At 31.4% G+C, this 27,429-nt stretch overlaps 4 protein-coding genes across 6 annotated transcripts; 3 read left to right on the plus strand and 1 right to left on the minus strand.

Annotated features, from left to right (window-relative positions):
* Window positions 1–264: 264 nt before the first annotated feature.
* LOC109852353 (histone deacetylase Rpd3) lies at window positions 265–6,432 on the plus strand. Its single transcript, XM_020423443.1, has 9 exons — window positions 265–438; window positions 1,380–1,492; window positions 1,636–1,753; window positions 1,844–2,217; window positions 2,336–2,483; window positions 2,576–2,861; window positions 2,957–3,185; window positions 3,347–3,437; window positions 3,519–6,432. Exons 1-9 carry the CDS (start codon window positions 375–377, stop codon window positions 3,587–3,589), a joined length of 1,494 nt encoding a protein of 497 aa, XP_020279032.1. The 5' UTR covers window positions 265–374; the 3' UTR covers window positions 3,590–6,432.
* Window positions 6,433–7,136: 704 nt separating this feature from the next.
* LOC109852350 (kinase suppressor of Ras 2) lies at window positions 7,137–13,422 on the plus strand. The gene is made up of 16 exons (XM_020423437.1): window positions 7,137–7,504; window positions 8,322–8,459; window positions 8,538–8,685; window positions 8,801–9,052; window positions 9,200–9,365; window positions 9,561–9,709; window positions 9,844–10,101; window positions 10,260–10,402; window positions 10,494–10,620; window positions 11,413–11,618; window positions 11,721–11,888; window positions 11,984–12,169; window positions 12,424–12,557; window positions 12,686–12,823; window positions 12,946–13,075; window positions 13,183–13,422. The coding sequence occupies exons 1-16, from the start codon at window positions 7,352–7,354 to the stop codon at window positions 13,333–13,335; spliced, it is 2,649 nt and encodes an 882-aa protein (XP_020279026.1). The 5' UTR covers window positions 7,137–7,351; the 3' UTR covers window positions 13,336–13,422.
* A 1,491-nt stretch (window positions 13,423–14,913) lies between these two features.
* LOC109852340 (lys-63-specific deubiquitinase BRCC36) lies at window positions 14,914–17,380 on the minus strand. Of its 2 annotated transcripts, XM_020423415.1 has the most exons (8): window positions 17,157–17,380; window positions 16,856–16,999; window positions 16,337–16,478; window positions 16,019–16,223; window positions 15,828–15,916; window positions 15,521–15,625; window positions 15,344–15,446; window positions 14,915–15,213 (listed from the first exon to the last, which is right to left on the minus strand). In XM_020423415.1, the coding sequence occupies exons 3-8, from the start codon at window positions 16,448–16,450 to the stop codon at window positions 15,068–15,070; spliced, it is 762 nt and encodes a 253-aa protein (XP_020279004.1). In that variant the 5' UTR covers window positions 16,451–16,478; window positions 16,856–16,999; window positions 17,157–17,380; the 3' UTR covers window positions 14,915–15,067. The 2 variants fall into 2 exon arrangements, with proteins under 2 accessions (XP_020279005.1, XP_020279004.1); XM_020423416.1 differs by lacking the exons at window positions 16,856–16,999; window positions 17,157–17,380 and adding an exon at window positions 16,696–16,836 and having other exon boundaries at window positions 14,914–15,213.
* A 648-nt stretch (window positions 17,381–18,028) lies between these two features.
* LOC109852375 (protein spinster) lies at window positions 18,029–23,650 on the plus strand. 2 transcript variants are annotated; one of them, XM_020423481.1, is made up of 10 exons: window positions 18,029–18,693; window positions 18,839–19,035; window positions 19,144–19,295; window positions 19,401–19,604; window positions 19,757–19,891; window positions 19,981–20,242; window positions 20,336–20,434; window positions 20,594–20,822; window positions 21,923–22,013; window positions 23,331–23,413. In XM_020423481.1, exons 1-9 carry the CDS (start codon window positions 18,495–18,497, stop codon window positions 21,973–21,975), a joined length of 1,530 nt encoding a protein of 509 aa, XP_020279070.1. In that variant the 5' UTR covers window positions 18,029–18,494; the 3' UTR covers window positions 21,976–22,013; window positions 23,331–23,413. The 2 variants fall into 2 exon arrangements, with proteins under 2 accessions (XP_020279070.1, XP_020279069.1); XM_020423480.1 differs by lacking the exon at window positions 21,923–22,013 and having other exon boundaries at window positions 23,331–23,650.
* Window positions 23,651–27,429: the final 3,779 nt, after the last annotated feature.

A 27,429-nucleotide genomic window follows, 5' to 3' on the forward strand; every position in this document is an offset into this window, starting at 1 on the left:
TTATAATTTTCTACTCACCCGCGCGCGTGAAATATACATCAAAATTTAGATCTCGCAGTGCAAACCAATGATTGTGAAGGCCAACAGTGAGTTGCATGTTCCTTTAATATCGATAAAGAAGGAATCTGTAAAGAAACGAATTGGCGGTTGGTAATATCTATTATCATTGCCGTATCGTTTGCAAAATTGCCGCAGCGCTATCTTCGCGACGTACGTGACTGCACAATTGCACAGTTCGAATGCGAGTGCGCGACGCATGCGCCCGCGCGGACTCTGCAGACTGTTAGGTGACGCTGTATCGTGTTAGTAAGAAGTGTGATCCTCCGCGGTCTCGTTGAATTTTATACCGAGTATTGTTCGCCAATCTTCTGGAAATGGATCCAGTGAAAATGGCTATGCAGCCGCATAGCAGAAAGCGCGTTTGCTACTATTATGACAGTAAGTTGCTGTGAAAATTGTAGCACTTCGCGATCCCGCGAAAATCACCGCGTACACACGGGAACTTGACAAATGTGTTTACGGCGTTACGATTTGTGCCGCGTTTATTTCGCTTGTTCTAGCTGGCAATCGGCCGCTCATCAGCCCGTCCGCGTTTTCACGACGACAAGTACGTCAACGCGCGAACGTTATCGCGCGATTCATCGAAATTCCCACGCTTCTCGCGGCCGATAGTACGATTTTCACGACGTGAAATCAAGGGAATTCTACAGTCGCGCTTCGTGCGACTGTAGTCGCAGCGTCGGCCATCTGTATGTATACAGTCCGAGAACGTCCTGCGTTATCATTGCACTCTCGGTTACTGTGACTGAAATTTGTCAAGTCGTGTATGCCCTTTGTCACAACTGATAATTATGCAATTTCCCATTGGACCACTGAACAATTTTCATGTTTTTCACATATAAGGTGTACATTTTTTTTATTTAATGCAAGTTTTTTTTTTTTTTTTTTTTTTTAACAATAATTAGTTTTACTGTTTTTCGAAAAACGCACTTTGTTCATTAGAGAAAAATGTTTTGTTACGAAGCACGCGGAAAAGTTAGGTTAAAATTGAGGCGGCTGTTTAGGTTATGAAGAATACAGCGGCATTTTACGGCATTATTGACTAACAAGAACCGCAACGGATCATTTTCTGTTTGTAATTCACGTTTTCCGAGATTATTTCTCTCTGAAAAAACGGTTTTGAACGAGCATTTTGGAAATTGATACGGTTTTCATGGACGAAATGGCAAGAGACCCTCAGGTGTGCTCTGTGGCACTGTAGGCAGTCAATCGAATCTTGCTCTCTGTAGCCACACACACGCACACATATACATATATGTGTATATATATATGTACTCTTTTACTTTCATTTGTATCTGTATTCTGATTTTTTTGTTCAGGTGACATTGGTAATTATTATTATGGACAAGGACATCCTATGAAGCCTCATCGTATAAGAATGACACACAATCTTCTTCTGAACTATGGTCTCTATAGAAAAATGGAAATATACGTAAGAATTTGTTGCGGAAATTATATTTTCTTTGTGGAAAAACTTTTTGCTGTTAAAAACTCCTTGCTATTAAAATATTGTATTGTTGACCATATGTATGGTAAAATATTGTAATATATTCAAATTTTATTGCATTATTTTAGCGACCTCACAAAGCCACGGCTGATGAAATGACAAAATTTCATAGCGATGAATATATCAGATTTCTGAGATCCATAAGACCCGATAATATGTCGGAGTACAATAAACAAATGCAACGATGTAAGATGGTTATTCTTGTTTTTATTGGAAACTGTGTTACTAAAATTGAAAACACACATCTTATAACGTATTTCTCTTTTGTTACAACAGTTAATGTAGGTGAAGATTGTCCTGTCTTTGATGGTTTGTATGAATTTTGTCAATTATCGGCCGGTGGGTCTGTTGCCGCAGCTGTAAAGCTCAACAAGCAAGCGTCTGAGATTTGCATCAATTGGGGTGGCGGTTTGCATCATGCAAAGAAGAGCGAAGCATCAGGGTTTTGCTATGTAAATGACATCGTACTTGGAATTTTGGAACTGCTAAAATATCATCAAAGAGTTTTGTACATTGATATCGATGTTCACCATGGTGACGGTGTAGAAGAAGCGTTTTACACAACAGATAGAGTCATGACGGTTTCGTTTCATAAGTATGGAGAATACTTTCCTGGAACTGGAGATCTCCGAGATATTGGTGCAGGAAAGGTAAAGCGTTTTGTCAAAACATCTTGCAACTGTGTTCTCGTATGTTATAATATCTTCAATTATCTGAAATTATTAGTACTATTATAAACACATGGTTTTGCTATGTCACTGTTAACAGGGAAAGTATTACGCTGTTAATATACCTCTACGAGATGGAATGGACGATGAAAGCTACGAATCCATATTTGTCCCTATTATTTCAAAAGTTATGGAAACTTTTCAACCTTCTGCTGTCGTTTTGCAATGTGGTGCTGATTCGTTGACAGGTAAGTTTACTTGAAACGGAAGTAGCAATTGCAAATAAAAAAAAAAAAAAAAATATTGAGAAATCTTAATGTATACCTATCAATTACTGCAGGTGATCGATTGGGATGTTTTAATCTGACTGTGCGAGGTCACGGAAAATGTGTAGAATTTGTGAAGAAGTACAATTTACCCTTCTTAATGGTGGGAGGTGGCGGTTACACAATCAGAAATGTATCCAGATGCTGGACTTACGAAACATCAGTAGCTCTGGGATGCGAAATTGCGAATGAACTTCCATATAACGATTACTTCGAGTATTTCGGACCCGATTTCAAGCTGCACATTAGTCCTTCAAATATGGCTAATCAAAATACACCTGAATATCTCGAGAAAATAAAGTACGCGATCTTGTAATTTTTTTATGTTGTATTCTCTGTGTTGTATTCTGTATGATGAGCAAATTAAAATTTCATTACTGCCGTTTGCATTTCAGAACGAGACTATTCGAAAATCTGAGAATGTTACCTCACGCGCCCGGTGTACAAGTTCAGGCAATTCCAGAAGACGGTGCTGTGATTGAAGATTCGGAAGCTGAGGAAAAGGCAAATCCAGATGAGAGACTGTCTCAGCGTGATTTGGATAAGAGAATACAGCATGAAAACGAATACAGTGATAGTGAAGATGAAGGAGAAGGTGGACGAAGAGACAATAGGTCGTATAAGGTATAATATATATAATTAATTCTAATATATATACATATGTACATATAAATACTTCCAGAAAAGTAGAAATTTATGATTATATATATAATATATATACACATTCTTAACATTCTTAACACACACATTAGCAAACTTCTTATATTTTCTTTTATTTTATGAAGGGATCTAGAAAACGACCGCGTCTAGAAAAAGGTCAGGAAGTTATGGATACCGATGTAAAGAAAGAAGACGAAATAAAGTCTGATCCTAAAGGTATTAATTGTGATTCATACCAACATCTTTTCTGACAAATTAACATATCAAAGTTAAATAATTTATCATAAATTTGTTTAGATAACGAGAAGGACGAGAAAGCAAATCCCACAAATGAAGAGACGAAGAAAGATGGCGCGGCGAATCCCTGATAGACGGTTGCTTCGTACCTCGTGAAAAAATGGAGAAAAAAAACTTATGTATAAATTAAGTCCTAGATAAGCTTAAGTAAAATTTAAATTGTAGCAACAACTGACGCAGCAAATTACCTGCTGCTTCTACCTCGCTGTTTGATTCGAAAATAATTTAAAATTACGTTTTTATCATTGAAAAATTGGAAGTATCTTTAAACGTTAAAAAATACCGAAATTATTTACGACAGCGCTATTTACACGTCGAAATTTACACGTATGAGCGTGTATATAATTTATAATGTCCTGCAATTTTTTTATGGTAAAATATAAGAAATAATTATATCTGAATTTTCTCAATATTATTTTTTTTAAAGATATTAAATGACAGCACCGAGTTGTGTAAAAAAATTCTTTTATAAAACGGGTCATTATCATCGCATTACAAGATTGTGATCTGATTGCTATATATTCTCTTCATATATTCACATATTCGTTCACAACATGCCACCGTAATTAGTTAGACAATTTTAGTACAGAATCTGCACACAAAAATCATGCAGAAAATTTTAAAATGTATAAACAATGACATCGATCTCATAGATTTGAAGATTGAGTCTTAAGATAATTGATAACCGATTCAGGACACTGATAAAAGTTTTGTTCCAATGTATGTCGTTGTGTACAATTTTGCTCGCGCGGTCAACGTGATTTCTTACGTCTTCTTACTTATCGCTCGTAATTAATTGAGCCGCTCAATAGGGAAGCCAACACATACAGTTTTACACTATAACAAAAAAGTAGTTAATTACGAGATGGATTATATATATATATGGATTATATATATATATATATATATCTCATGAGTCGATAAATTCGTTCACTTCCTATTCTTGTACATAACACTTAGAAAATAATCTCAAGAGACTTGACACAATAATGATGTAATACTAAAATATTTTGTTTGTGAATTGTAAAGCATTGTATCTGACTTTTCTATATATTTCATCTATTATTTCTCAAAATCTTCTCTAGTTTATGTGGTGAAGCGCAATGAATATATACTTAGCTCGTAATATATATTTCAGAAAATAAAAAAAATAAAAAGAGCAACTACAAAGTATACATTTGACGATTTAAAGATTTACATCTGTGACTTGTGTATTATAAATACGTATACCGAATAAACTAGAGAGATATTTATAAGAGAGAGAAAAAATGTAATATTTTAAAGAAGTGATCTTAAAAGACCTATATATATGTGCGTGTGTGTGTGTGTAAATAATATACATATATATATATATATATGTAGAAATGTGTATATGTAGAGTATCTCTAAATTATTGAAAACAAATTCGTTAGCATATTCTGAGACGAAAATTCTAATGCGAAACTAACAAAGCTATTGTGTGGCGAGTCTTATCATTTTTTTTTGTGTGTGTCAGAATGTTTAAAAGAATCTGCCTTTATAAAGTCTGTTTTTGATATAGTTTTGTGACATCCTTTGTATATACATATCTATGTATACAGGATGCGGTAGGAATGATAGTACCAATCGGAAAAGAAATAATTCTTTGTGCAAATTTAAATCAAAAATGTAGAATAAAATTTTGTTTTTAGAATAACGTAAGACTTTGTTTTTGAGGAAATTGAGTTGTGTAACAATTGAGAAAGTACATTTAACTCTCTAATAATCTTATGTCTATCATGAAATGGTATCTCGATAGAGCAGTTATTACTAAATTTAAAAAAGTAACATTATGTATATACAATATAAAAGTTTTTAAAACTTTAGTAAATAGAGTTCTACTTTTTCTAAATCAATATAATAGTAATTGTTACCGAAATACATACTATTGTATGACACAAGATTATTAGAGCAATTAAGTGTAAAAACTTATAGCTCAGAACACTTCATGAATGGTTTTTTAGATATTACAATATCAGAGAATATTCAGTGACTGTTCTTTGAACATCTATTCTGTTGGAGAAAACTAAATATAATATTAAGTTTTTAACTTTCAAAATCTATTTTCTGAAAAATAGATTTTGAATCTTTGCACGAAAAGAAAAAATTTTTCGAATTTTATACATCTTTAACTTAATACAAAGAATCATCTCTTTTTTGGTGTACTTCATTCCTATAAGACTCTATAAATGTATGTATACATATACATATACATACATACACACACACACATATTTATATTATATATATATATATTATATACATATATCTCAAAAATATAATTCTTGTCTAATTACTTTTTTAGCAGTCTAGCGAAAGAGAAACGAAACAGATTAAGGAACAGCTACAGTAAAACCGAAAAATAGTTGAAGAATTATGTATATCGAGTCTCAATGTAGTTAGAATGCTGTAGAATGTGAAAAAGAAGCATATAATATATTAAGTGACTAATTTAAAAAATTGTAACAATCGTATAAAACGTGGCATTTGGATCGATCGTAATAACAAAACCTTAAGATCGTGCTTCTTTTTCAAGTAATGATGCGTACATGCGAACTTGCAAGTTCGCGCAACAATATTTTGTTGTGTGCTGACTGTTCGCAAGATGCATTCTTACGTTCAAATAAATTTGTCGTGCAATATGTAATTGCGCAATAATTCCGCATTGACAATTGTGTATGTGTATAATTTGTTTCCTCTTTCGCAATGTCAGTGTACTCGATCGGACCAGCAATGATGAGTGTCAATTTTGAGTGTAACAATATATATGTAGTGATTTATAATTAATACATACATACTTATTATCACAAGAAAATTAAGTTCAAAATTAATATATCAATTTGATTGATTATTATATATGTGCATATTTCGTGTAAGTTGAATTAAGTATTATATATGTCCACGTGTAAGAATTATATAATATAGACGTTTTTAAATATTTATAATAAAAGAAAACAAATCTTACAATGTGGTTTTTGGTTTTCGGTACAATCTTGGAACTTTTTGAGACAGTCCTTTGAAGAATTCAAAACTTGTAAAATTTTAAATACATCTACATATAGAAATGATTGTAAAAATTTGTATTTAACAATCATACATATTTTCTTTCAATTTTTGCCGCTCTTTCATAATCAGAGAGTATAAACATAGATGTACGGTAGATAAAAATATATTTTATGTAAGCGACAAGCTGTCTGGAATTTATAGGGCTCAGTATTGAAAGTTAATTGATCAAAAAAAGAATCTGTAGATTCTCCCTCTTCTGACAAGAGTCGATTTCCGTCGACCTTTACAAACCAATCACAGGCCAGCATTCTCTCAAATGTAAGCTACATTTAAAAGAATGTCGAAAGAAATCTATTATATATACAATAAAATTATTTACACATAATCATTACTTAATAATTTACTCTTTATGTGTGTTTTCGTCAAGTTCTTGCGGTGCATATGCATGCACACGTGAATTTAGTATATAACAGTGGGATCTTAAACTGCGCATACGCAAGATTTACGGTACATATTTTTTCAGACAAGTTAAAGGAACAAGTTAGCAGTGTAATATATAGATGTCTATGCTTACATGCGTGTTTTCAAGCTCCCTGATCACCGGGCGACGCCGATTGACGTCACCGATAGGCGACCAAGATGGTTGTCATCGTCGAGAAGGGTTATTCGAATAACCGATAATAACATTTTGCTCCTAAGCAGAGGAGCCCGGTGCGCGCGGTCAACGTTATGGCCGTCAAGTGAGGGCCCGATCCGCGATTCCTGCGGTGAAAATCCGTCCGTTAGTCCCTCGAGCGGTTGCACGAGGAATGGCGGACGGCGAGGATGAGGAGCCGAATGCAGTATATGTCTTGAATATCCTACAAGATCTGATTGACGTTTCCGCCGAACGACTCGAGGGCCTGCGGACTCAATGCTCCACTAGCGCGGAACTCACTCAACAGGAGATAAGGACGCTCGAGGTAACAGAATCATGCTCATAATCGCATAGCAGCGATCCGTCAATATCACGGACGATTGTTACTGATCGTTGTCGCACCCATCGAACGCTTTTCATGCTATTTCATACGTTGCGACTGTCAACAAATCTCTATACTTGTGTATGTTTTTCTTATATATTTTTTTTTATTTAAAACTTTACACATTAATTTTTTGTCATTTAAAAAAGTAATTAAGTATAATTACAGGAACCCCGATAAACTTCAATATAAACTGTGATTGTGACATGTATCTCATAGAGATTATTGTAACAATTATTTATATTAATTATTAATTATGTTTTTAACTAAGCATCTGAGATTTTGTATGCATAAGTGTACACACACATATATATANATATATATATATATATATATATATATATATATATATATATTTATGATGCATATATCTATAATCTATGCATGCATATATGATATATGTATACATATTTGTGTAATGGTTTTTTATGTGTATAAAGAAACAGAAAACTATATATTTTTTAGATGGGATGGTTTTTTATGTACATTTTTAAATTATATATTTTTATATAAAAAGTAAAACAAACTTATATTAGAATATTTGGATTTAGTTATTTTGATACATACTTCAAAGATGATATGCAATAAATTTGACAGTGAATAGAATATGTTAAACTAAATTCACTAAACTTAATAACTATATTAAAATACTCAATCTATTGAAAATTGATGTATGAAAAACAACTTAAGTAAGACAAAAATATATTTCTTTGGACATCAGTTGTGGAACATTGAGTGATGTTTATTTATTTGTTCACAGGGGAAACTAATAAAATTATACACTAAACAACTTGTGACAAAAGCTAAATTGGCAGATTCATTACAAGCAGAAATGAAACACTGTCCATCATTGCGACAGTGGTTAAGTGTAGTTGGTCTCACTCAAGAATCAATTCAGGTAATGATATATAAAATAAGTTCTTTTTAGTTTTTTTTTTATAGCTTGATATATAATACTTTACATTAAAATTTTTAGATGGTTTGTTCCGAGGTAAATTCCCTTGAGGACCTAAAAGAAAAGTCTGAGTATGAGTTAGGTTGTATGTTAGGCAAAAATAACGTACGTTATGACGAGGAACTTCGTAAGCTCTGCAAAGCATTGTATAACTTACGGCGATATATGGGTAACTAAATTTTGATATAAAACAAGAATATATGTACATAAAACATTATAATTTAAAGCATGTATAAAGATAAATCAATATACATTTTATACACATGTTATTACATTTCTGTTAGATGTTGTTATGAGAGAAGATGTGGAAACTTGTAATATGGACTTGTATTGGGACTCCTGGGACAAGCATCATTTGCGCACAGGAGCTTCTCCTAGGCCTGTTCGATCTCGTGCTACACGGTGTTCGGTTCCATCAAAAGATAGCATTCCATATCAAAATAACAACAATCTGAACAGTGATATATTAGCACAACCTTCGTCTGTAATGTCACCTAGTCCTCCTCGCACCCCTCCATTACTGAAGCAAAGATGTGGTGAGTATAGAAAGTAAATTTTTATTTTTTATCTTTTTCTCCTCTTTCTCTCAAATAAAAAAGATTAAAAGAGTCTGTTTTTAATGGAACAAAATTTAATTAGAATATTTTAATTTTAATATACATAAAATTGTTTTTTAATTATAGAAATTAAACTTCCAATAACTCCTCCTACATGCAAAAAACATCAGATTGGTGTGCAGAGTAGCACATCACAACCTGAAGTATTTCCATTAACTAAGTCAAAGTCTCACGAATCACAATTAGCAAATCGTCTTGAACATACACATAACGATAATACATCATTACTTAGGTAATAATTAAGATATTTTATCATATAATCTCTTAATTTGTTGTTGTATGTGCCTTTATTTTGTGTGATAATTTTAAAGATTTACTTTTAATAAAATATTTTTCACAATTTTATACAGACAGCATAAACTATATAGGTTAATATATTTTAGAAATATATTCGTTTTCTATTAGTAACAAATAATTTTTCTTACAGGAGAAGAAATCGTTTACCAACAGAACCAAGTTCATCCTGTAGTACAACAGATTCTAGGAAAGCAGAAAATCTCTTGCCAAACAGTAGTAGTTCTAAACCGTCACCTTATTATAGTACAGAAACTGATGAAACCTGTTTTAAGGGAACAGGTGTGTGAAAAAATGAAAGCTTACATATTATATATGATAAATATGATACATACGATAATATTTAACCAGTAATGTGCGACAAAGATTTTTGCGCATGTTTTGATTGTAAATATTTTTTTTGACTTATCTTTCAGCAAGTCTTCAAGTGCCAAAATCTCCACGTACTCGAACTGTGACTCGCGCCATGGGTCATATAATTGCTCATCGCTTTATCAAAACTTTTTTCGTGATAACAACATGCGATTACTGTGACAAGCAGATGTTTGGCCCTAATTTAAAATGTGTAGAATGTAAATATAAATGTCACCAAGCTTGCGAATCCAAAGTACCTCCCTCGTGTGGCCTACCTCAAGAACTCTTCAATGAGTTTAAACGAGCTGTGCAAAATGACGGTGCGTACAACTTTTGCGTCTGTGTAACTGATTAAATGGTGTTTGAACTTTTCTCTTTCACATATACTTTCTTTTCATTCACACAATAACGAATTTTTTTCAAGAACAATAATCTTCGTTTGACAATTTGTATTGTAGACGGTGAATTAATATTTTAGGTATGATTGATCCTGCATCGGTATTAAATCAACATAGTGTAACATCTCCAAACACTCATTCTCAACATGTCTCAAGTTTACCTTTGGCTCGGAAGGATCGAAGACAGTCGCATACACACTCTTCTATTAATACACCTTTTCAGGTATGTATTGCAATTTAGAAGCAAGTAAATACGCAACAACAAGCTCTGTTTATAGCAATATATACTTATAGCAAAATTATTTGTCTAACAGGGTGCAGATTCTAGTTCAAATACCTCAAGCTGTAACAGCTCAACGCCTTCTAGTCCAGCATTGCTACCTGCCAATACTAGCCAGACTCCACAGGCATCTGTCAAACAGCAGCAGTTTCATTTTCCAGGTAAAACAACATTGTTTATTATTTATAATTATATATATATATATATATACGTATACATATATATATGTATAAGTATAATAAATATCTTTTTTAGTTTTTTTGTTTAAATTTTCGTAAATGTATTTTATTTGTTTTAACAAATATAACGAACTTTTGTTGGATATATAATTGTAAATATTTTACTTACTAGAAATATGTTTTTGCCTCTTTATTTTCTGTTTAAAGTTTCAAGATTTTCGAGCTATTGTTTTATTTTTTTTAAAATAACAAGTATTATTATTACCTGGTAGCTCAACTGTATTTAAATGTTTGCAAAGGTTTTGCGCTAAAATCTTGTGCAACTTTGCAATATGCCAAGAAAAAAAGACGTAAGATCACGATTAAACACGGCTCAATAGAACCTCTTTCCAAATATTTTGTTCACCAAACGCGAAGTTCAGGTTACGAATGTTGAACGATATAATTATTGATCTGTAACACTTGCGCACATGCCCCGCATACTTCGGATATGCTATCTCAGAATATAGAATTTATTCTGAAAAGATCATCTCAAAAAGATAATCAATGACAGTAAAACAAAAACAAATTTATTTAGATCTCGATAGCGAGAAACTATGCGCCATTCTCTTTGGAATGCAATCGCGCTTCCCCGATATGTAATGATATGTAATTCGATTTTTCTCTTTTCTATCATCTATGCAATATACATTTGTATACGTAATGAAGATCGCGGCGTTTTAGATCGTATAATAACACATTTTAATTCAGATAAGTTATTTATCCTATTTTCAGACATATTAAATGATAAAAGAAGAGTAACATTTGAGTTACCTAGATCCGACGACGCAGTTATGTTGAGTGATAATGAGAAAACAATAACCACCTTGGGATCTGGTAGTATTAACACAAACTCAGAAAGGATACCAGTGAGAAATGATTCTCAAGATTCTCAAGTTTCTGATAGTGACATATCCGTGACAAATCGAAATCAAGCCAGTGTATGTATCATATTTCATTAAAATTGCGTCAAGAAAAAACAAAATAAAAACTATTAAATAAATAAATTTTATTTTGTATATATCTTGTAATGTTGTGCGCAGATGCAAGAATGGGACATTCCATATGACGAATTAAAGATCGGCGAACCGATCGGAACGGGAAGATTTGGTACAGTATACAGAGGCAATTGGCATGGAGATGTTGCGATTAAAGTCTTGAATATGGACTGTTCGGACAATGATAAGATATTAAAAGCATTCAGACTAGAGGTAAGGAAAAAATATATTACCGTAATTTATTTTAAAAAATATTTTATCAATTACGTTAAACCTTGAAGTTGTCAATAATGAGAGATATTTTGTAGGTAGCGACATTTCGAAAAACTCGACACGAAAATTTAGTTTTATTTATGGGTGCTTGTATGAAGCCTCCCCGATTGGCCATAGTGACTAGTCTGAGTAAAGGAATGACACTTTATACACATATTCATTTACGAAAGGACAGATTTGGAATAAACAAAATAACTAATATAGCTCAACAAATTTGTCAGGTACATATACGATGTGTATACATTTCTACAAATACTTATATCTCACTTTGTTTTACGTATGCGTGCGCGCATGTGTAAAATTGCGATGACAAATACATAGGATTTATATTGAAAGAAGTATAAAAACATAAATACCGCGATAAAGTTTACAATGCTGTAAAGTTCATTAAAATTATTGAAATTTTCATTAAAAATTAATCTAACAATTTTTATTATTGCCACACATTTATGAATAACAAATTTCGTTTACACAGGGCATGGGATATCTTCATGCTCGCGGAATAATTCACAAAGATCTAAAGAGCAAAAACATATTTCTAGAACACGGAAAAATTATAATAACAGATTTCGGTTTGCTCAATGTTACTAAGTTGTGCTATGGAAATGGGTAGGTTTATATATTCCTTAGAATAAAATTTTATTCCTACGGAAAAACAATATGTAGGTACAGTTTATATTTTTATAAATATTTGAGCTCTTACAACAAATAATATGTGTACATACATATGTGTACAGGAAAGCAAATAGGCTGAACATACCACCTGGTTGGTTATGTTACTTGGCACCTGAAATTGTTCAACGACTGACACCGCAACAAAATCGGGATCAGAAAGAGTTACCTTTTACAGCTGCTTCTGATGTTTATGCATTTGGGTTAGTAGTGTCACGATATGTACACAATCCTCTTTAACGAATATGTTCTAAACATACATTGTAACTGGAATAACAATAATAATTGTGTGATGAAAAAAATTTAAAACAATATTTTCTGATAGAACTGTCTGGTACGAGCTATTATGTGGCGAATGGCCTTTTAAAGGTGAACCTCCTGAAGCTATTATTTGGCGAGTAGGGACTGGTATGATGCACACATTAGCAAACTTGGAAGCTTCTGAAGAAGTAAAGGTACATATATGTAAAACATGTGCATATCTGCTGTATATTATTAAATATTTGTTGACAGATTTCACACAATTTATAATAATTCGTTAAATGTTATGATCTTTTTGTAGGATATTTTGATGCTTTGTTGGTCGTATCAAGTAGAGAAACGCCCCGATTTTCCGAAGCTCTTAACTATCCTCGAAAAGCTGCCTCGAAAACGGCTAGAACGCAGTCCATCTCATCCAATACAACTCTCTCGTTCCGCAGAATCCGTACTTTGACTAAAATTCTGCAGGACAAAAGCTATGGTGACACATATTTAAGTTTATTTAAATGCGCTGTTCTCTCTTTCACACATACATACACACAGACACAACAGACACCCACCACGCATATTGGTAAAACTATAGAAAAGGGGATTCATTTTCAATATAATGATAGTTTACATTGTGTGATAAAGATCAATCCCCTAAGTAACTTGCAAAAGATTTTAGCTTATTATTTATGACAACATTGTTAAACAAATAAATTCAACTATACAAATAAGTTGAATGCGATAACTTGAATTCCTTTGTGAATTCTACATTATTTTATTCGTTTAACTTTTTTTAAAATTATTTTACTAAGGCCTTGTATCTACGACACTAAAAATCGATAGATTCGAGACTTTGAACAAATTGCATGACTAATCGCATTTGAACAATTCTTGGCCAATTGACTAATACGATTATAGTCTATTCTCTTTGTGTTCGAGATTTTCAATTTTTAGCATCAAGAACACGAGACTTAAAGTCTTTCTTTAATTTTTTCATTTATATGACCAAAAAAACTATTTCTGTCTTTCGTAACAAAAAGCTATGTATTCTGTCCTTCGTAACAATTTATTTTTTGTGGAATTCATTTTTATATGTATGTTTGTATTCAGAGTTTATATACAATTCTATGTAGACAAGTTTGCAATTTTCTATGCAAAGCACTACATTCTCCCACATTACGCTCATTTCTTGTAAAACAAAATAAGATCTAAGACAGTTTCGTAATCCAATCTATTTACAATTATCTTGAGTTTATCTGAGGATGTAGTGACTATAAAAGCATTTAAAGATGAACTTGATTGAATTTTCAATACAAGATTCGACATTCAATCTCAGCTCTAGAATTGTAGTCTTATATGATTTTTCAATTTTTTTACACATAGGGCAAAATAATGAAGAATCTTACTTTACATAGAAAATTGCAAATCAGTAAACAAATTGGATCTCTCTCAATGCACATGGAAAGTGGAAATACATAACACACGAGATTAAATAATTAATTGTAATTTTCTAATAAATATACAAACAAAAACACAGCTACAAACTTTTGGAAGTTACTGATCATGTACTGTTAATGACACGTATTTCATCAACTTGATCAGAAAATTGGATCCTTTTTTCTATAATTTCACTTTCATATTATTTATTGAAATGTGCAATGAAAGATTATTCATGTTAATACAATAAACTTGTTAGAAAATTGTTACAAATCAAATATATATCTTTTATTGTAAACAATATACAATGTAAGTATATAATGTATGACTGTATGTATAATGGATAATGTATATATAAATGTATGTAAATATACGTCAAATACATGTACATTCTCTACAGATCTAAGTAAATGTTTAATTTCTTTAGGCAATTATTTAGTTATTTATTTTGAGCATTTAAATGCTCAATATTCTCAATATTAAGTAAATATACTTGTGCACAAAAAATAAGCAATAAATACTTCAGTTTAAATAAATCCTAAATGTGCGTGTATATATACACATATGTACATATGATTTATTGTTGATTATAATAAATTCCCCACAAGTTTTAGATATTATTTTTTGTAATCTTTATTATATTAATCATATATATTACATATAAAATTTTTTCAAGAAACATTTGTGTAGTCACGAATGCATATTCATATTAATCACTGTGTAACATTTGATTTGTACTTTACCTTCTGAAAAAAAGATTTTTATCCGGTACACATTTTTTGTAACTCTTGAAGTTGTTTTTGGAGATGCATAGCGAGCAGTTTATTTAATATTAATCTTTTCTCGAATATTTCTACCAAAGGCTTTGTAATAATATCTGTTATATGTACCAATGCACGAGTTCTTACTGTAAACACACAAAACAGGTTTATTTGTCATCAAATACTAATCAAAACTTGTGTGTGCTATTGAAATAAACTCTACTATTTTTTTTTTTATCTTATATGTATAAATGTGCAATAAATAGTAGCGCATACCAGCATTATTATGAATACTCGCAAGAACATCGGGATGATCTTTACAAGACTCGGACATATCTTCTTCCTCTTGCACCAAAATTTTTGATAAGTCTGTCATTGTCTGTAAAAATATTTAATTTTAAATAAAAAAACTGATGTTTTTAAATAATTATATATAAATAATAAAAAACTTACTCTTAAACATCTATCTGAAATGTCTGGAGTATGTACTATCTCTAACGGTATTTCTGTAGCTTCACCATTATTTGATTGAAAACAATTTAAAAAGATCTCGTGTTCCTATATAAACATTGCAGATCGATTATTGTTAATGTTAGAAATACACTGAAAAATCGTTTCATTTTAAACATTTGTGTTATCAAGATAATTTACTAAATGATAAAATTAAGTAAATTTAAATCTTATTTAACAGTATAAATCACTCAACATTTGTATATTAACTTTGTTAATATAAATACTATGATTAAAAAGATGTACGTACTTTTGATTCTTTTCCTTCAGAAAATACCGAAAATATTAAACCTACAAAACTACGATCCATTGTTTGATAAGTAGCTTGAGTTCTGACATCTACAAAATAGAAATAAAAGATTTAAAATGGAAAAACCAATTGTTTTGAATCATATATATCACTTAAATAGTTTTTTACTAAAAGAAATCTATGGTTCATACCAACATGAGATGGACAAACTGTAATATGTGGATGTGAATGATACCAGCCAAGAACTCGCATGGGCTGATTCAATTCTACTGTTAGTCGCTCAGCTTCGGCAGCAGCTTTCAGTAATTGCTCTGATGAAATTTCTACTCTATCTTTCTTTTTATCTAAACGCCGTAAAATAATAACTGCTGATATTTTTGCTACTCCATATTCAAACTAAAAAAAAAAAATAAATAGCAATTGTGCAATTGTTGTTCATTTTGTAATGATAGAAGAAACAACTTCACAACATATAAAATATTTTATAAAATATATGAAAGTTTACATACATTACCAATGAGTAAACCCATTACTTCAAAGTTTTCTGTTGACAAAGCATGTTGTAAACACACCATATAAACATCTGTTTGCAGTTCTACTTTTTGCAATTGGGAATTATCCATACTTTATAAGAATTTGTTGAAAGTAATTCTATACACGGAAATACAGGAAATATATAATTACAAATCTGCAAGTACTTATAAAATTTTACAATTGCACTATGTGAGATATCACAAACAATATTACATTGTTGTAATTAATGAAAGATTTTGGGAATATAATTTAAACGATACATATGAAATAAATCGATACATTATACAATGTAGTATTTTGAATTCTGTCATTACACAAAACCAAATTTTCTAACCTTAAAATATACATTACTTGAAACGCTTTATATTACTCTTTTCTCAATGCCGAGCAAACGATTTCTATTTTTCAAACATTTGTCTACACTCAAAAAGAAATATTGGAAGAGAATAGTCTTTCGAAATCAAAAACCGAAAAATTATAAATTATACATGTACCTTTGTTTATAGTACTTTCTTTTTTTACTTGTTTTTCTTCCTTTCTCTTTCTCTCTTTAAATGACAAATTGATGATTTTTCGATATTTGAGATAATACTATCTCAGCGTTGAAGTGTAAAGATCGGTAAATGTGAAAGGAAAAACTAGAACAGAGTTTAACGTAGCGTAACATTTGCGCGTTCTCGAGAAATACTTACATATGTACGGCAAAATACTTATGTGAGAAATCTCATGTGAAAACTTATGTGAGAAAATAAGTGAAACAAATAAACTATCTATCCTTTTCTTTAAAACACTGACTTTTGCATTTCCTTGAAGAAGAAAATAAAAAACTCTGATTGGTTATTTTCTTATAAGTTACAAAATCATTCGGCAGAACTAAGCGCTTAGAAAGCGCTGTGCTTGTCATTGGCATATATAATCATATTTCAAAAATGGATTTATAAGAAGAGGCCAATCACAAACAAAAAGCGCAAGACTCAAATTGTCTAGAATTGCTTCCGAAATTCCATTATAAATTCGAACATAACGCAGAGAATGGCATCGAATGAGGTATAGTAGCGGAAGCAGTTCTAGGCTGCGTTCCGAGTTACGCATTTATAAATGCGCGCATTTGCGTAACTCGGAACGCAGCCAAAGTTACGTGTAGAAGGCCTGTTCTACGATACAATCGTAAGCTGTAAGTCGTAAGAAATTGACCAATCACAGATAAATCACAGAAGAATAATCGATTGTGATTACTTACGACAGTATTGTAGAACAGGCCGAACAGGACTAAAAATCTTTCAAGTGCAAACTGTGATCGTTTATTATATACATTATTGATGATAATAATTTGATGGTAATAAGGTGGTATTGTTGTAAATGTTAACTTGATTTTACATGGAAAAACTCGAGTATTAAAAATTTCGAACAGTTTTAGAGGATTCTGTTAGTACTGCAATGTCTGATGTTTTGTGCCAGATACAAAAAGGTTCTCTCGCTCTGCAGCTCGTCCAAAAACTAATAAATATATCGGACAGCCGGTATATCGGTGGACATACAAGTCTGTAATGTCCGTATACCGACGCACGTGTACATAACACGGAATAGAACCATGTCAATTGCGCGCACATAGTACGGAATAGAACAATCCACGGTTGGACATTGTGTACATATCGACAAGTCGCTTGTGGACGTCGCTACGTAGGTGCCAATGTGCACCATCCGTGGACATGCGCTAGCTACGGAACGGTAAAGCGAACGTATATGGGTCTGGCCGCTCTCATTCTTTTCTCTGGTCACATCCATTCTTATCGCGATATACACAATAGTCCAATCATATTAAAACTCCAACTAAGCAACCAATCAACTTTCAAGTAAATGTGGTGTGATACGCGTGGTGTGATGCTTAAAAAAACATATACATATACAATTAGATTCAAATTAGATTTTTGTCATTACATAGCATTACGTAGCAGTGCTATCGCGATGTCAATAAATGTCTGTCGAGGTTATGTGTTGTTGCGTGATAGTTAAAGTGCAATTTATAAAATAGATCTACGAACACAATGATTTGGTAACTTGCGGATAAATTTGTTTTGGAGAGCGTGACGTAAATAACTGCGGGAATGTTAAAGATTTAGTCTTGAACGTGTCATGGTAGACGATACAGCAACTATTCATAAAGATACTAAGTATCGCATAGTAAATGCGGATCAAAAGGACTCGAGAGAAACGCGCGTGAAAACAACAATGCCTTCGGAAATAAGATCAGTCAGTGTGAGCGATTGGCTCACCGTCGGTATTCTTTGTTTCGTTAATCTTATCAATTATATGGATCGCTTCACTGTCGCTGGTAAGTTTTTTCGCTAATGAATAGTTTGGTGGTTTTGCAGTTTTATCAATTAAACTACAATAATTTTACACACTCGAAGAATGATACATTTTCAGATACAATTTTAATGTGTATATTGACGAATAAAATCAATGTTTTTTTTCAGGAGTACTAGATGATATCAAACACGACTTTGACATCGGCAATGATATGTCCGGACTGCTGCAAACTGCATTTATCTTAAGCTACATGATATTTGCGCCATTATTCGGATACATGGGTGATTGTTATAATAGAAAATTGATCATGACCAGTGGTGTGTTTTTGTGGTGCCTAACAACATTTATTGGTTCTTTTATGAAAGTAAGTACAAGTTTGTTTTATAAATGCATTCTTGTGTATTATATGTAAATATAAAATAATACAAAATGACAAAAAGAAATGTTGAATGATATTTGTAATTTATTTCAGACATTTGGCTGGTTCCTATTTTTTAGAGCACTTGTTGGTATAGGAGAAGCTAGTTATTCCACAATTGCACCAACAATAATTAGTGATTTATTTGTGCAAGATTTACGTTCTAAAATGCTTGCTCTATTTTACTTTGCTATTCCAGTTGGAAGGTACATAATTTATTATCATATAATCAAGTTGTACAGATACACATACATACACACACACACAAACTTAAGTGTGTAATTTTAATAACAAGTTTATTTTTATTTTAGTGGTTTGGGTTATATTATTGGAGGTGAAACAGCTCGTATTACTGGCCACTGGCAATGGGGATTACGTATTACTCCTATATTAGGTATTGTAGCCATTTTTCTCTTACTTTGTGTAGTAAGAGAACCCATTAGAGGTGAACGAGAAGGTGGCGTTCATTTAACAAGAACCAGTTGGTCTCATGACATTAAGGAATTATTAAAAAAGTAATTGTTATAATTAATCACTATTTTAGAATTCTCGTAATAAATATTGTCATATTAACTATTCATATAAAATAGAAACGTAAAATTTAATGATGTATGTAAACAGCATTATTTGAAAACATTTTATATATTATTTTGCAATAATTTTTTAGTCCAAGCTTTATGCTATCTACTGCAGGATTTACTTGCGTTGCATTTGTTACGGGTGCGCTGGCATGGTGGGCACCATTGTACCTGCAATCAGGCTTTAAGTTGCTTCCTAATGGGAACAACGTTAATCAAGATGAGTATGTTTCTTGAAATTTGTTGTTTTATGTATTGATAGAGAATTTAACTGAGAAGTATATTATATTGTGATTTTATCTTCATATTTTAGTGTTGCATACAAGTTTGGAATAATTAGTATGGCAGCTGGGTTGATAGGTGTACCCTTGGGCTCAACTATAGCACAAAAACTTCGTGTTCATTGGCAACAAGCAGATCCTGTGATATGCGCCACAGGACTTCTCATAAGTGCTCCTCTATTATTCTTCTCTATAATTACTGCCAATATAAACTCCACACTTTGCTATGTATTAATATTCTTCGGACAAGTATCGTTAAATCTGAATTGGTCTATCGTGGCAGATATGTTATTGGTAAATAAGTAAAATTAGAAGTTGTATTTTTTATAACTATATATATATATAAATAGACTATAAATTTAATTTTCTTTTATTTTATTGTTGCAGTATGTAATAATCCCTACTAGAAGATCAACAGCACAAGCATTTCAAATACTTTTTGCGCATGCTTTTGGGGATGCAGGCAGTCCCTATCTTATCGGACTTGTACGTACACAAATAATTTTTATCGATAACAAATAATTTTATCGATACCATGAACGCAAAATACTCGATTATCGTCAGTTTTATATATTTAATAATTTCTCTGAAATTTAATGTTTATAACAATTTAAATACTTTATATAATTAATTTTTTTGTTCTAGATATCGGAGGGATTGAAGTCCGTATTTCTGCCCGACTTAGCTATAGGAGGACAATCTAGTGTTCAAGTTCATCAAGATTCGGATGTCACTCAAGATATCATCAAGTTTCGTAGTCTGCAGTATTCAATATTTCTTACAATGTTTGTAGAAGTCTTCGGTGCTCTATTTTTCTTCCTGACGGCATTACATATACAGAAGGACAAGGCGTTAGTTGACCTTGCTATTGCAAGTGAGTAAAAAATTAAAATGATCATATTACTCTAGATAGAACGAATGTAATATTTGAGTAATTTTGGCACTTTGTTGTGCATGTTTACATTATTACTAATACAGCTTTCATGTGATTGACATATACATATATATATATACACTAATATGGATTTTACAATGTTGCTAAAGTCACTTTTGTGCACAGAATGACACAAAACTAATATCATAAAACTGTGATTCTCACAAAGCACGTTTTCTTACGTGTTATTAATAAGTAAAATAGTTTTAGGCATTACAATTATATTTTACTCAGTGAACACAGTTTATATTGAATTATTAAATATGAAACTTGATACACACACACATATATATATGTGTGTCAAGTTTCAAATTTAATGACCCAATATAATGTTAGGATATTGGAAAAATCCAAAAAACAATGTAATATATAATAATCAACACTTCTATGCTTACACATTAACATATGTATATTACCCCTGTAGCTTAGGTCTGTCAAGATTATTTATTTACTTTAGTAGTTAATTATATTTTACATACTCTACTTTTGATAAATTAAAATGCAATTTAAAATCCTTTATTTTTATTTTATAAGTTTTATCAAAATTGAAGTAAAGTATCATTACATTATCTTCTTTGTATATAAATACACACAGAATGTCTGAAATTTTTTTACACAACCGAAAAGTGAAAGTAGATTGGATGATGTAAAAACTTCATATACTGTCACGGTGTCAAAAGTTTTAGACACCCTGTATATGTATACAAGATGTATATAGATACATCTATACATGTATATAGATACATACATATATGATTTAAAATATCTTAGAAATTATATTTTTTTCAAACAACATAAAAAATTTGTGTAAAATTTAAATAATTTTTTTATATGTATAAAAAAATGTTTTATATTAAAATTTTTATATCAATTATGTATGTCTTGTCGATTTATTATATTGTAACGCACATTCAACATTTCTATTATGAAATTATTTAAATGTTTTTCAGAAACGGACTTTATTGTAAACAGTACATGATCTGATATCGTGTAGTCTGGAATGTGCATGTATTTTTATATAACGTACATCTTTCTTGCAGACAAATGTCTAGATACTATGAATAATGGGCAAGCTGAATCAACACGTTTGTAAGATCATCAATGGGCCTTCATCTAGTGCTGTATTATCTGGTACATAATTTATTTTCATGATTTTATTATTTTCTTTTATTTGATAATCAATTTAAATAACTTTGCTGTTGGTTACATAAATTGATTACCAATTATCATCTTTTATCGGGATTTAAATCATTATAATTTTAGTTTACTATAATTTTATTGATTTTTTAAATAAGCAACATACTAAATTGATTCTAAAAACATAGGTTTTTTTCTTCCAAAATTTCGTTTATCAATGCATATAACAAGTTTATTAAAAACTAGGAATATAGAGCTCATTTTGCTATTTTATTATTAGTGTATTTGAAGTACTTTATGAAACAAACAATTATATAAAAATATAAAACATAAAGCATATAAAAATATATAAAACAATAAGATATATTGCAGAATATAAAAATATGTCTCTTTTGAGCTTGATATTCCTATTATTATCTTAAAATTAACAGTAAACAGTAACATTTAAAAAATTGATTTAGTTTTCACATATTTGTTTCTTTTTCATGTATTTGTGTTACGTAGGAAGTGTAAAATTATTTAAGTTTTTTTACACAATCATTTGATTGCGTTTATTGACATGATACACTATCATTTTTTAGAGTGATGAAGCTTGCCTATATATGGTCTCTTGTGTATAATATAACACAACTAACTGGTAGCAAAATTACATGTATATTTGTTTATAAATACTTGTTATGTGGGATATATTTTGCATGTACATAATATTTATATAGAATAATTCACGTAAAAATGCGATTGTAAGCCTTATTTGGCTATTATTTTTAAACAAATTTAAAATTTTTTATTTAAAATTTTTTTATTTAAGTACATCCTGCACATTTTATATACATGATATTGCATAAGGGATATGTTATTTGGTATATATATATGTGTGTTATGTGTTAAGTGTACATATGTATGTGTGTTATGATCTAACAAATAGATTTTGCTTTTGAATATTTAGTTCTTTTTATCAGTAAATTTTAGTTGTGTATGTGCTCTTTATTATTTTATTCTATGTAAAATCATTACATTTTTGTCAAATAAGTAAAACTGCTATATTGTGTAGTAGATTGTATCGATCGGGGTAATATACTTTTTGACACAGGAAGTATTTAATATAGGAATATTTTTCCAATCAAAACTAACACGATGTCTCCGTAAAATAATACAAATAGTTTTCAATTTTTATATACTAACATCTATATAAAATTGTTGTTATCATGTAAATTATTCTACTTGTCGTTTACTCTTTGTCTCAATCTAAATACCAAGTATGCAGTGTTAATAATATTTCATATTGTTAACAATAATTCATATTGTTTTCAGGTGGAAGTATTTCTGATTCAGCATGTATTTGCAACGATGCGGTTGACAGCGAATTACAAAATGATAGAAATACAATATTAGAATTTAATAGGCATATGGAGGATGTGTCTCCTCATTAGGAGATGGATTTCAATGATTTATTTTTAAATAAGCTATTATTTGACGAATGTGTGGTTCTATTAGACATAGGCAGTATATTATCTTGATTCATCATAATACAAAATGTGCTTCCGGCACAAGAAATCTATTTTTTGTATTATAATATGCAAGGTGTCCGACAATTACTTTAATATTTCTCGTAGATAAATAGAAGGAGTAAAACTGAGTCGAAAAGTCCTATACCATTTTGCGAGATTCGCAATAGTTACCGATACCGATATCTTAATTAACAAAGATTTGCAAACAAGCCTGTCTTACGCGCGTAGTGTAATTGTCGGACACCCTGTATTTGCAAAAAAATTTACATGCAATTATAAAGTAATCGTGCTGAAATATAGTCGCAAGTTACCTCTGTTAATAATATACGAAATGGTAGAACTTATAAACAATGGGAAACTCTTAAATTATGAATGGAGCCATATATCTTATAAATAAACTGTATAATATTGTAGATGTTATATTTTTATAATTACTTAAATACGAATTTAGGCAGCATATTAATGAAAATAATTTGTATAATAATAGCAAATTGTAAGCAATATAAATATAGATATAAATATGTAATTTTCATTAATAATTTCGATAATTTATAAATTTATATATATATATGAATTTCTAGACTGTAGAATATCTTGTCTTGAAAATAATGATAAATTTTTCGCAACTATTCAATAATGTACACTTTAAGAATCAATTATAATTATTAAAAGTTTCTTGATATTAATAATCTCTTCCTCTAAAGAATATAAAAATTCTAATTCTGTATAATCTCTTTTTCTTCATGCATATTTATTACTTAATAAGAATACATTCTGTACAGGATGTTTTATTCATATATAGAATGTATTGCAGTAAATTTTAGACATGCAAAAATAATAAAAATAGTTTATATGCAGACATGTCTTGTGATATGACTTTTGTTTCTAAATTACAGCTATACTTGTAATTACCTGTTCTATTTTTTACAACGATCCTTTCTGCGTCTAAACATAATAATACTAGCTTACTATATTTACATAACACACAATTAATATTATATGTCTTATTAATATGTCTTATTATTATATTGTTTTAAAAAGCACTGTGAAGCACACACTATTAATACCAATTATGTAAATGAATAATTCTTCGTATATAAATACAGTAATATAATTCTTCTTCGCTGAACTCATTTTGAAAATTAATTGCACCTTAAATAAAAATTGCTTGCATCATCGCAAGTAACTAGACAAAAGTGAGTTTTAATGAAAAAATGATGGTGTTCTGAATAAAGTGAGATGAAAGAGGGAAATAACATTTGATTTTTTTAATTAATAGTAAATTTGTTTTTCTTCTTACAGTCATCTTATTTTCTCTATTTTTGCTGTTACTACTCTCTCTCTCTCTCTCTCTCTTTCTCATTTTCTTTCTGTTATTTGTCTCTAGAAGACTACAGAGAGCTATTTTAATTTAGCTCCAAACTGTCAAAATTATACAACATTTGACAACATCTATACAAAGCAAGCCGCAAAAAGAACTTTTTAAGAAAGGACTTTTTCTTCCTATCAGTCTCTCGCTCAATCCCTGCTTTCTCATTCTTTTGCGCAGTCTTGTCCCTCACTTGCGTGTCTCTTCGTCGCGTCTTATACATTTTTAACCCTTACTTCGGTCCCCGCATAAACGGGGAAACTCAAAGCGAGAACCAAGTTTTAACAACCCTTAAAAGTAGTACCCCCAAGGGCACCAGTTCTCTTTCTTCTAGATAATCCACTCGGCGATCCATTCGCGTGTAAACCACTGTACAAAAGAAGCTCGTATCCTTCAAAGAGCAGTCCTGAATTTACAAGAAATTCGCGAATTTTCCATGAGAGACTTCCTTGCGAGTTAATGAGGATTTTGTTAAAAATCTCAATAGCAGTTATTTTACGTTAAAAATGCATTTTTTGCTTATCAATTTGTCTTTTTTTCTTTGGGATGATGTGAGAAGGAAAACGTAATCTTTCAATTTTAAATTTAGATTCCAAACATTTCAATTTTATTTTGATTAAAGTTCAGTGAAATATATTTTCTGTATATGCTATTTTTATCATTTCTGTATATATATATATATATTCAAAAATTGTATATTAAATTGAAAATAACTTATATTGCCAGCCTTTGTTAGTTTCAATATTTCTTTAGGTGTTTGCGAAAAAAAATTTTGTATGTTTTCTTTAATTATGTTATGTTTAATCAAAAGGTGACATGACTATTCTTAAAAAGAAAAATACTTTTCAAGCTTTTATTGTTTTTTTTTCGAATGGCCTTATTTTATTTTTCAAATGTTCGCTTAAAATAATGAGAGTAAACGCTAGATGAAATCGACTTTTTGTCATTTTTTGTCGCAGTTTTCTTAAACACACTCTCGTTCAATGACGAGGACATTGGAACACAAAGTAACGTTGAGAAGGAGAACATAGGGGAATGATGCACAAAGAAAAGTGCGGGGGCCGAGGAAGGAGAGGGGAAGAAGCTACTGCGGTGCGGGATAATGCCTAACAAGCCGACTTGAAAAGACCGCCGCCATTTTGAGTCAATACTTGAAAGTCTTTGCTCATTAAGAATATTTTACGTCTATCTTTCACGTGCTACCGACGCGAACAACATCGCCGCTGACCTCCTATAACCAGTGCGCCATTCCTTTGCCATTCCACCCGTCCCTCTGCGCGCGTATTCTCTTTCTTTTTCTTCTTCTCTTCCTCCTACGTCTCGGCACAGGCGGCTGCACTCACGAAGATGGAAGTTATTTACGCAGTGCTTCTGGAACACGCTCCACCTCCGCGCGCCGATCCCTCAGTCGATTCTCACCCCCCTCGGCATTTCGACCTGGTCTCCCTTTTGCCACGCTAACACGATGCCCCCGCCTCATCGTCTTTGCCTTTACTCTCTTATCGGGTACGCAGCGGGTTTACTAAGCAAGAGAAGAGGATGGCCGGTAGCGCGCCAACCCCACGCAAGCTCGTCCTTATTTTCTCTTTCGACGAGGGGCCGGAGAAATCTCCGATTCCTCCATGGGGTCCATCTTCTAGCGTTCCCTTCCAGCAGCGATGGGTAAACACCGTTCCATCTCGCGGCGTTTTTCCTAATTCCTACCCAATTTCGCTATTAGCATTTCAATTTCTGCCACCTCTTTCCTCTGCTCTTCTCTCCTATTTCTTTCCGCTTGTCGCGTCGGGATGACGGATTATCGTCGAACGAGCGAGGGCTCGGCTGGAAGAAATTTTTCGTCAGTGGAGTAAACGAACGAGAAAACATGACAAATAAGTTGCATTTAAATTAATGATATAGCGAATAAATATTTATCTTAATTTTTATGTAATTATGATGAGTAAAAATAATCCTTGCATAACGCGGATATTTCGTTCCACAGAAATGCCGCATTTTATGTAAAAATCGCGTTATACGAGGCTTGCATAAGCGCATATATTGAAAAAACGAGGTTAAACTTCATTTTACTACAATTTTTAAACCGCGTTATATCAAAACTGCATTATTCATGTACCGCGTTATACAAGGATTACCTGTAAAACGATTGATATTGATTATTTATGATATTATTATTTAGATATTATTGACTTACATTTTTGTAATCTTGAGTGGGAGAGAGAGAAATTATTTTATGAACTATCGCGAACTATTTCTCTCGTTGCATATATATGTACATCTCAATTTTTTTGTTACATCTATATTCACATTAAGTAATTTACTGCATTTGTAGAAATAATTTTTTTACATTACAATAGTCACGGGCGATGATTTGCATTATGAAAGTCCTTTGATTCTCGCGCTTTTTAAATCGTCGCGAGAGTTTTTTGTTTCGATTTCATCTCCCCGTGAAGCCACGTCGGAAAAACAATGGAACGCGCGATGTTCCCGCGCGGCAAAGACAAGGTGAGACGTGAAGGCAAAAGGGGTGACTGTA

Source organism: Pseudomyrmex gracilis, unplaced genomic scaffold, assembly GCF_002006095.1.
Source record: "Pseudomyrmex gracilis isolate BER0280 unplaced genomic scaffold, ASM200609v1 scaffold_28, whole genome shotgun sequence".
In the NCBI taxonomy this organism is placed as follows: Eukaryota; Metazoa; Arthropoda; class Insecta; order Hymenoptera; family Formicidae; genus Pseudomyrmex; species Pseudomyrmex gracilis.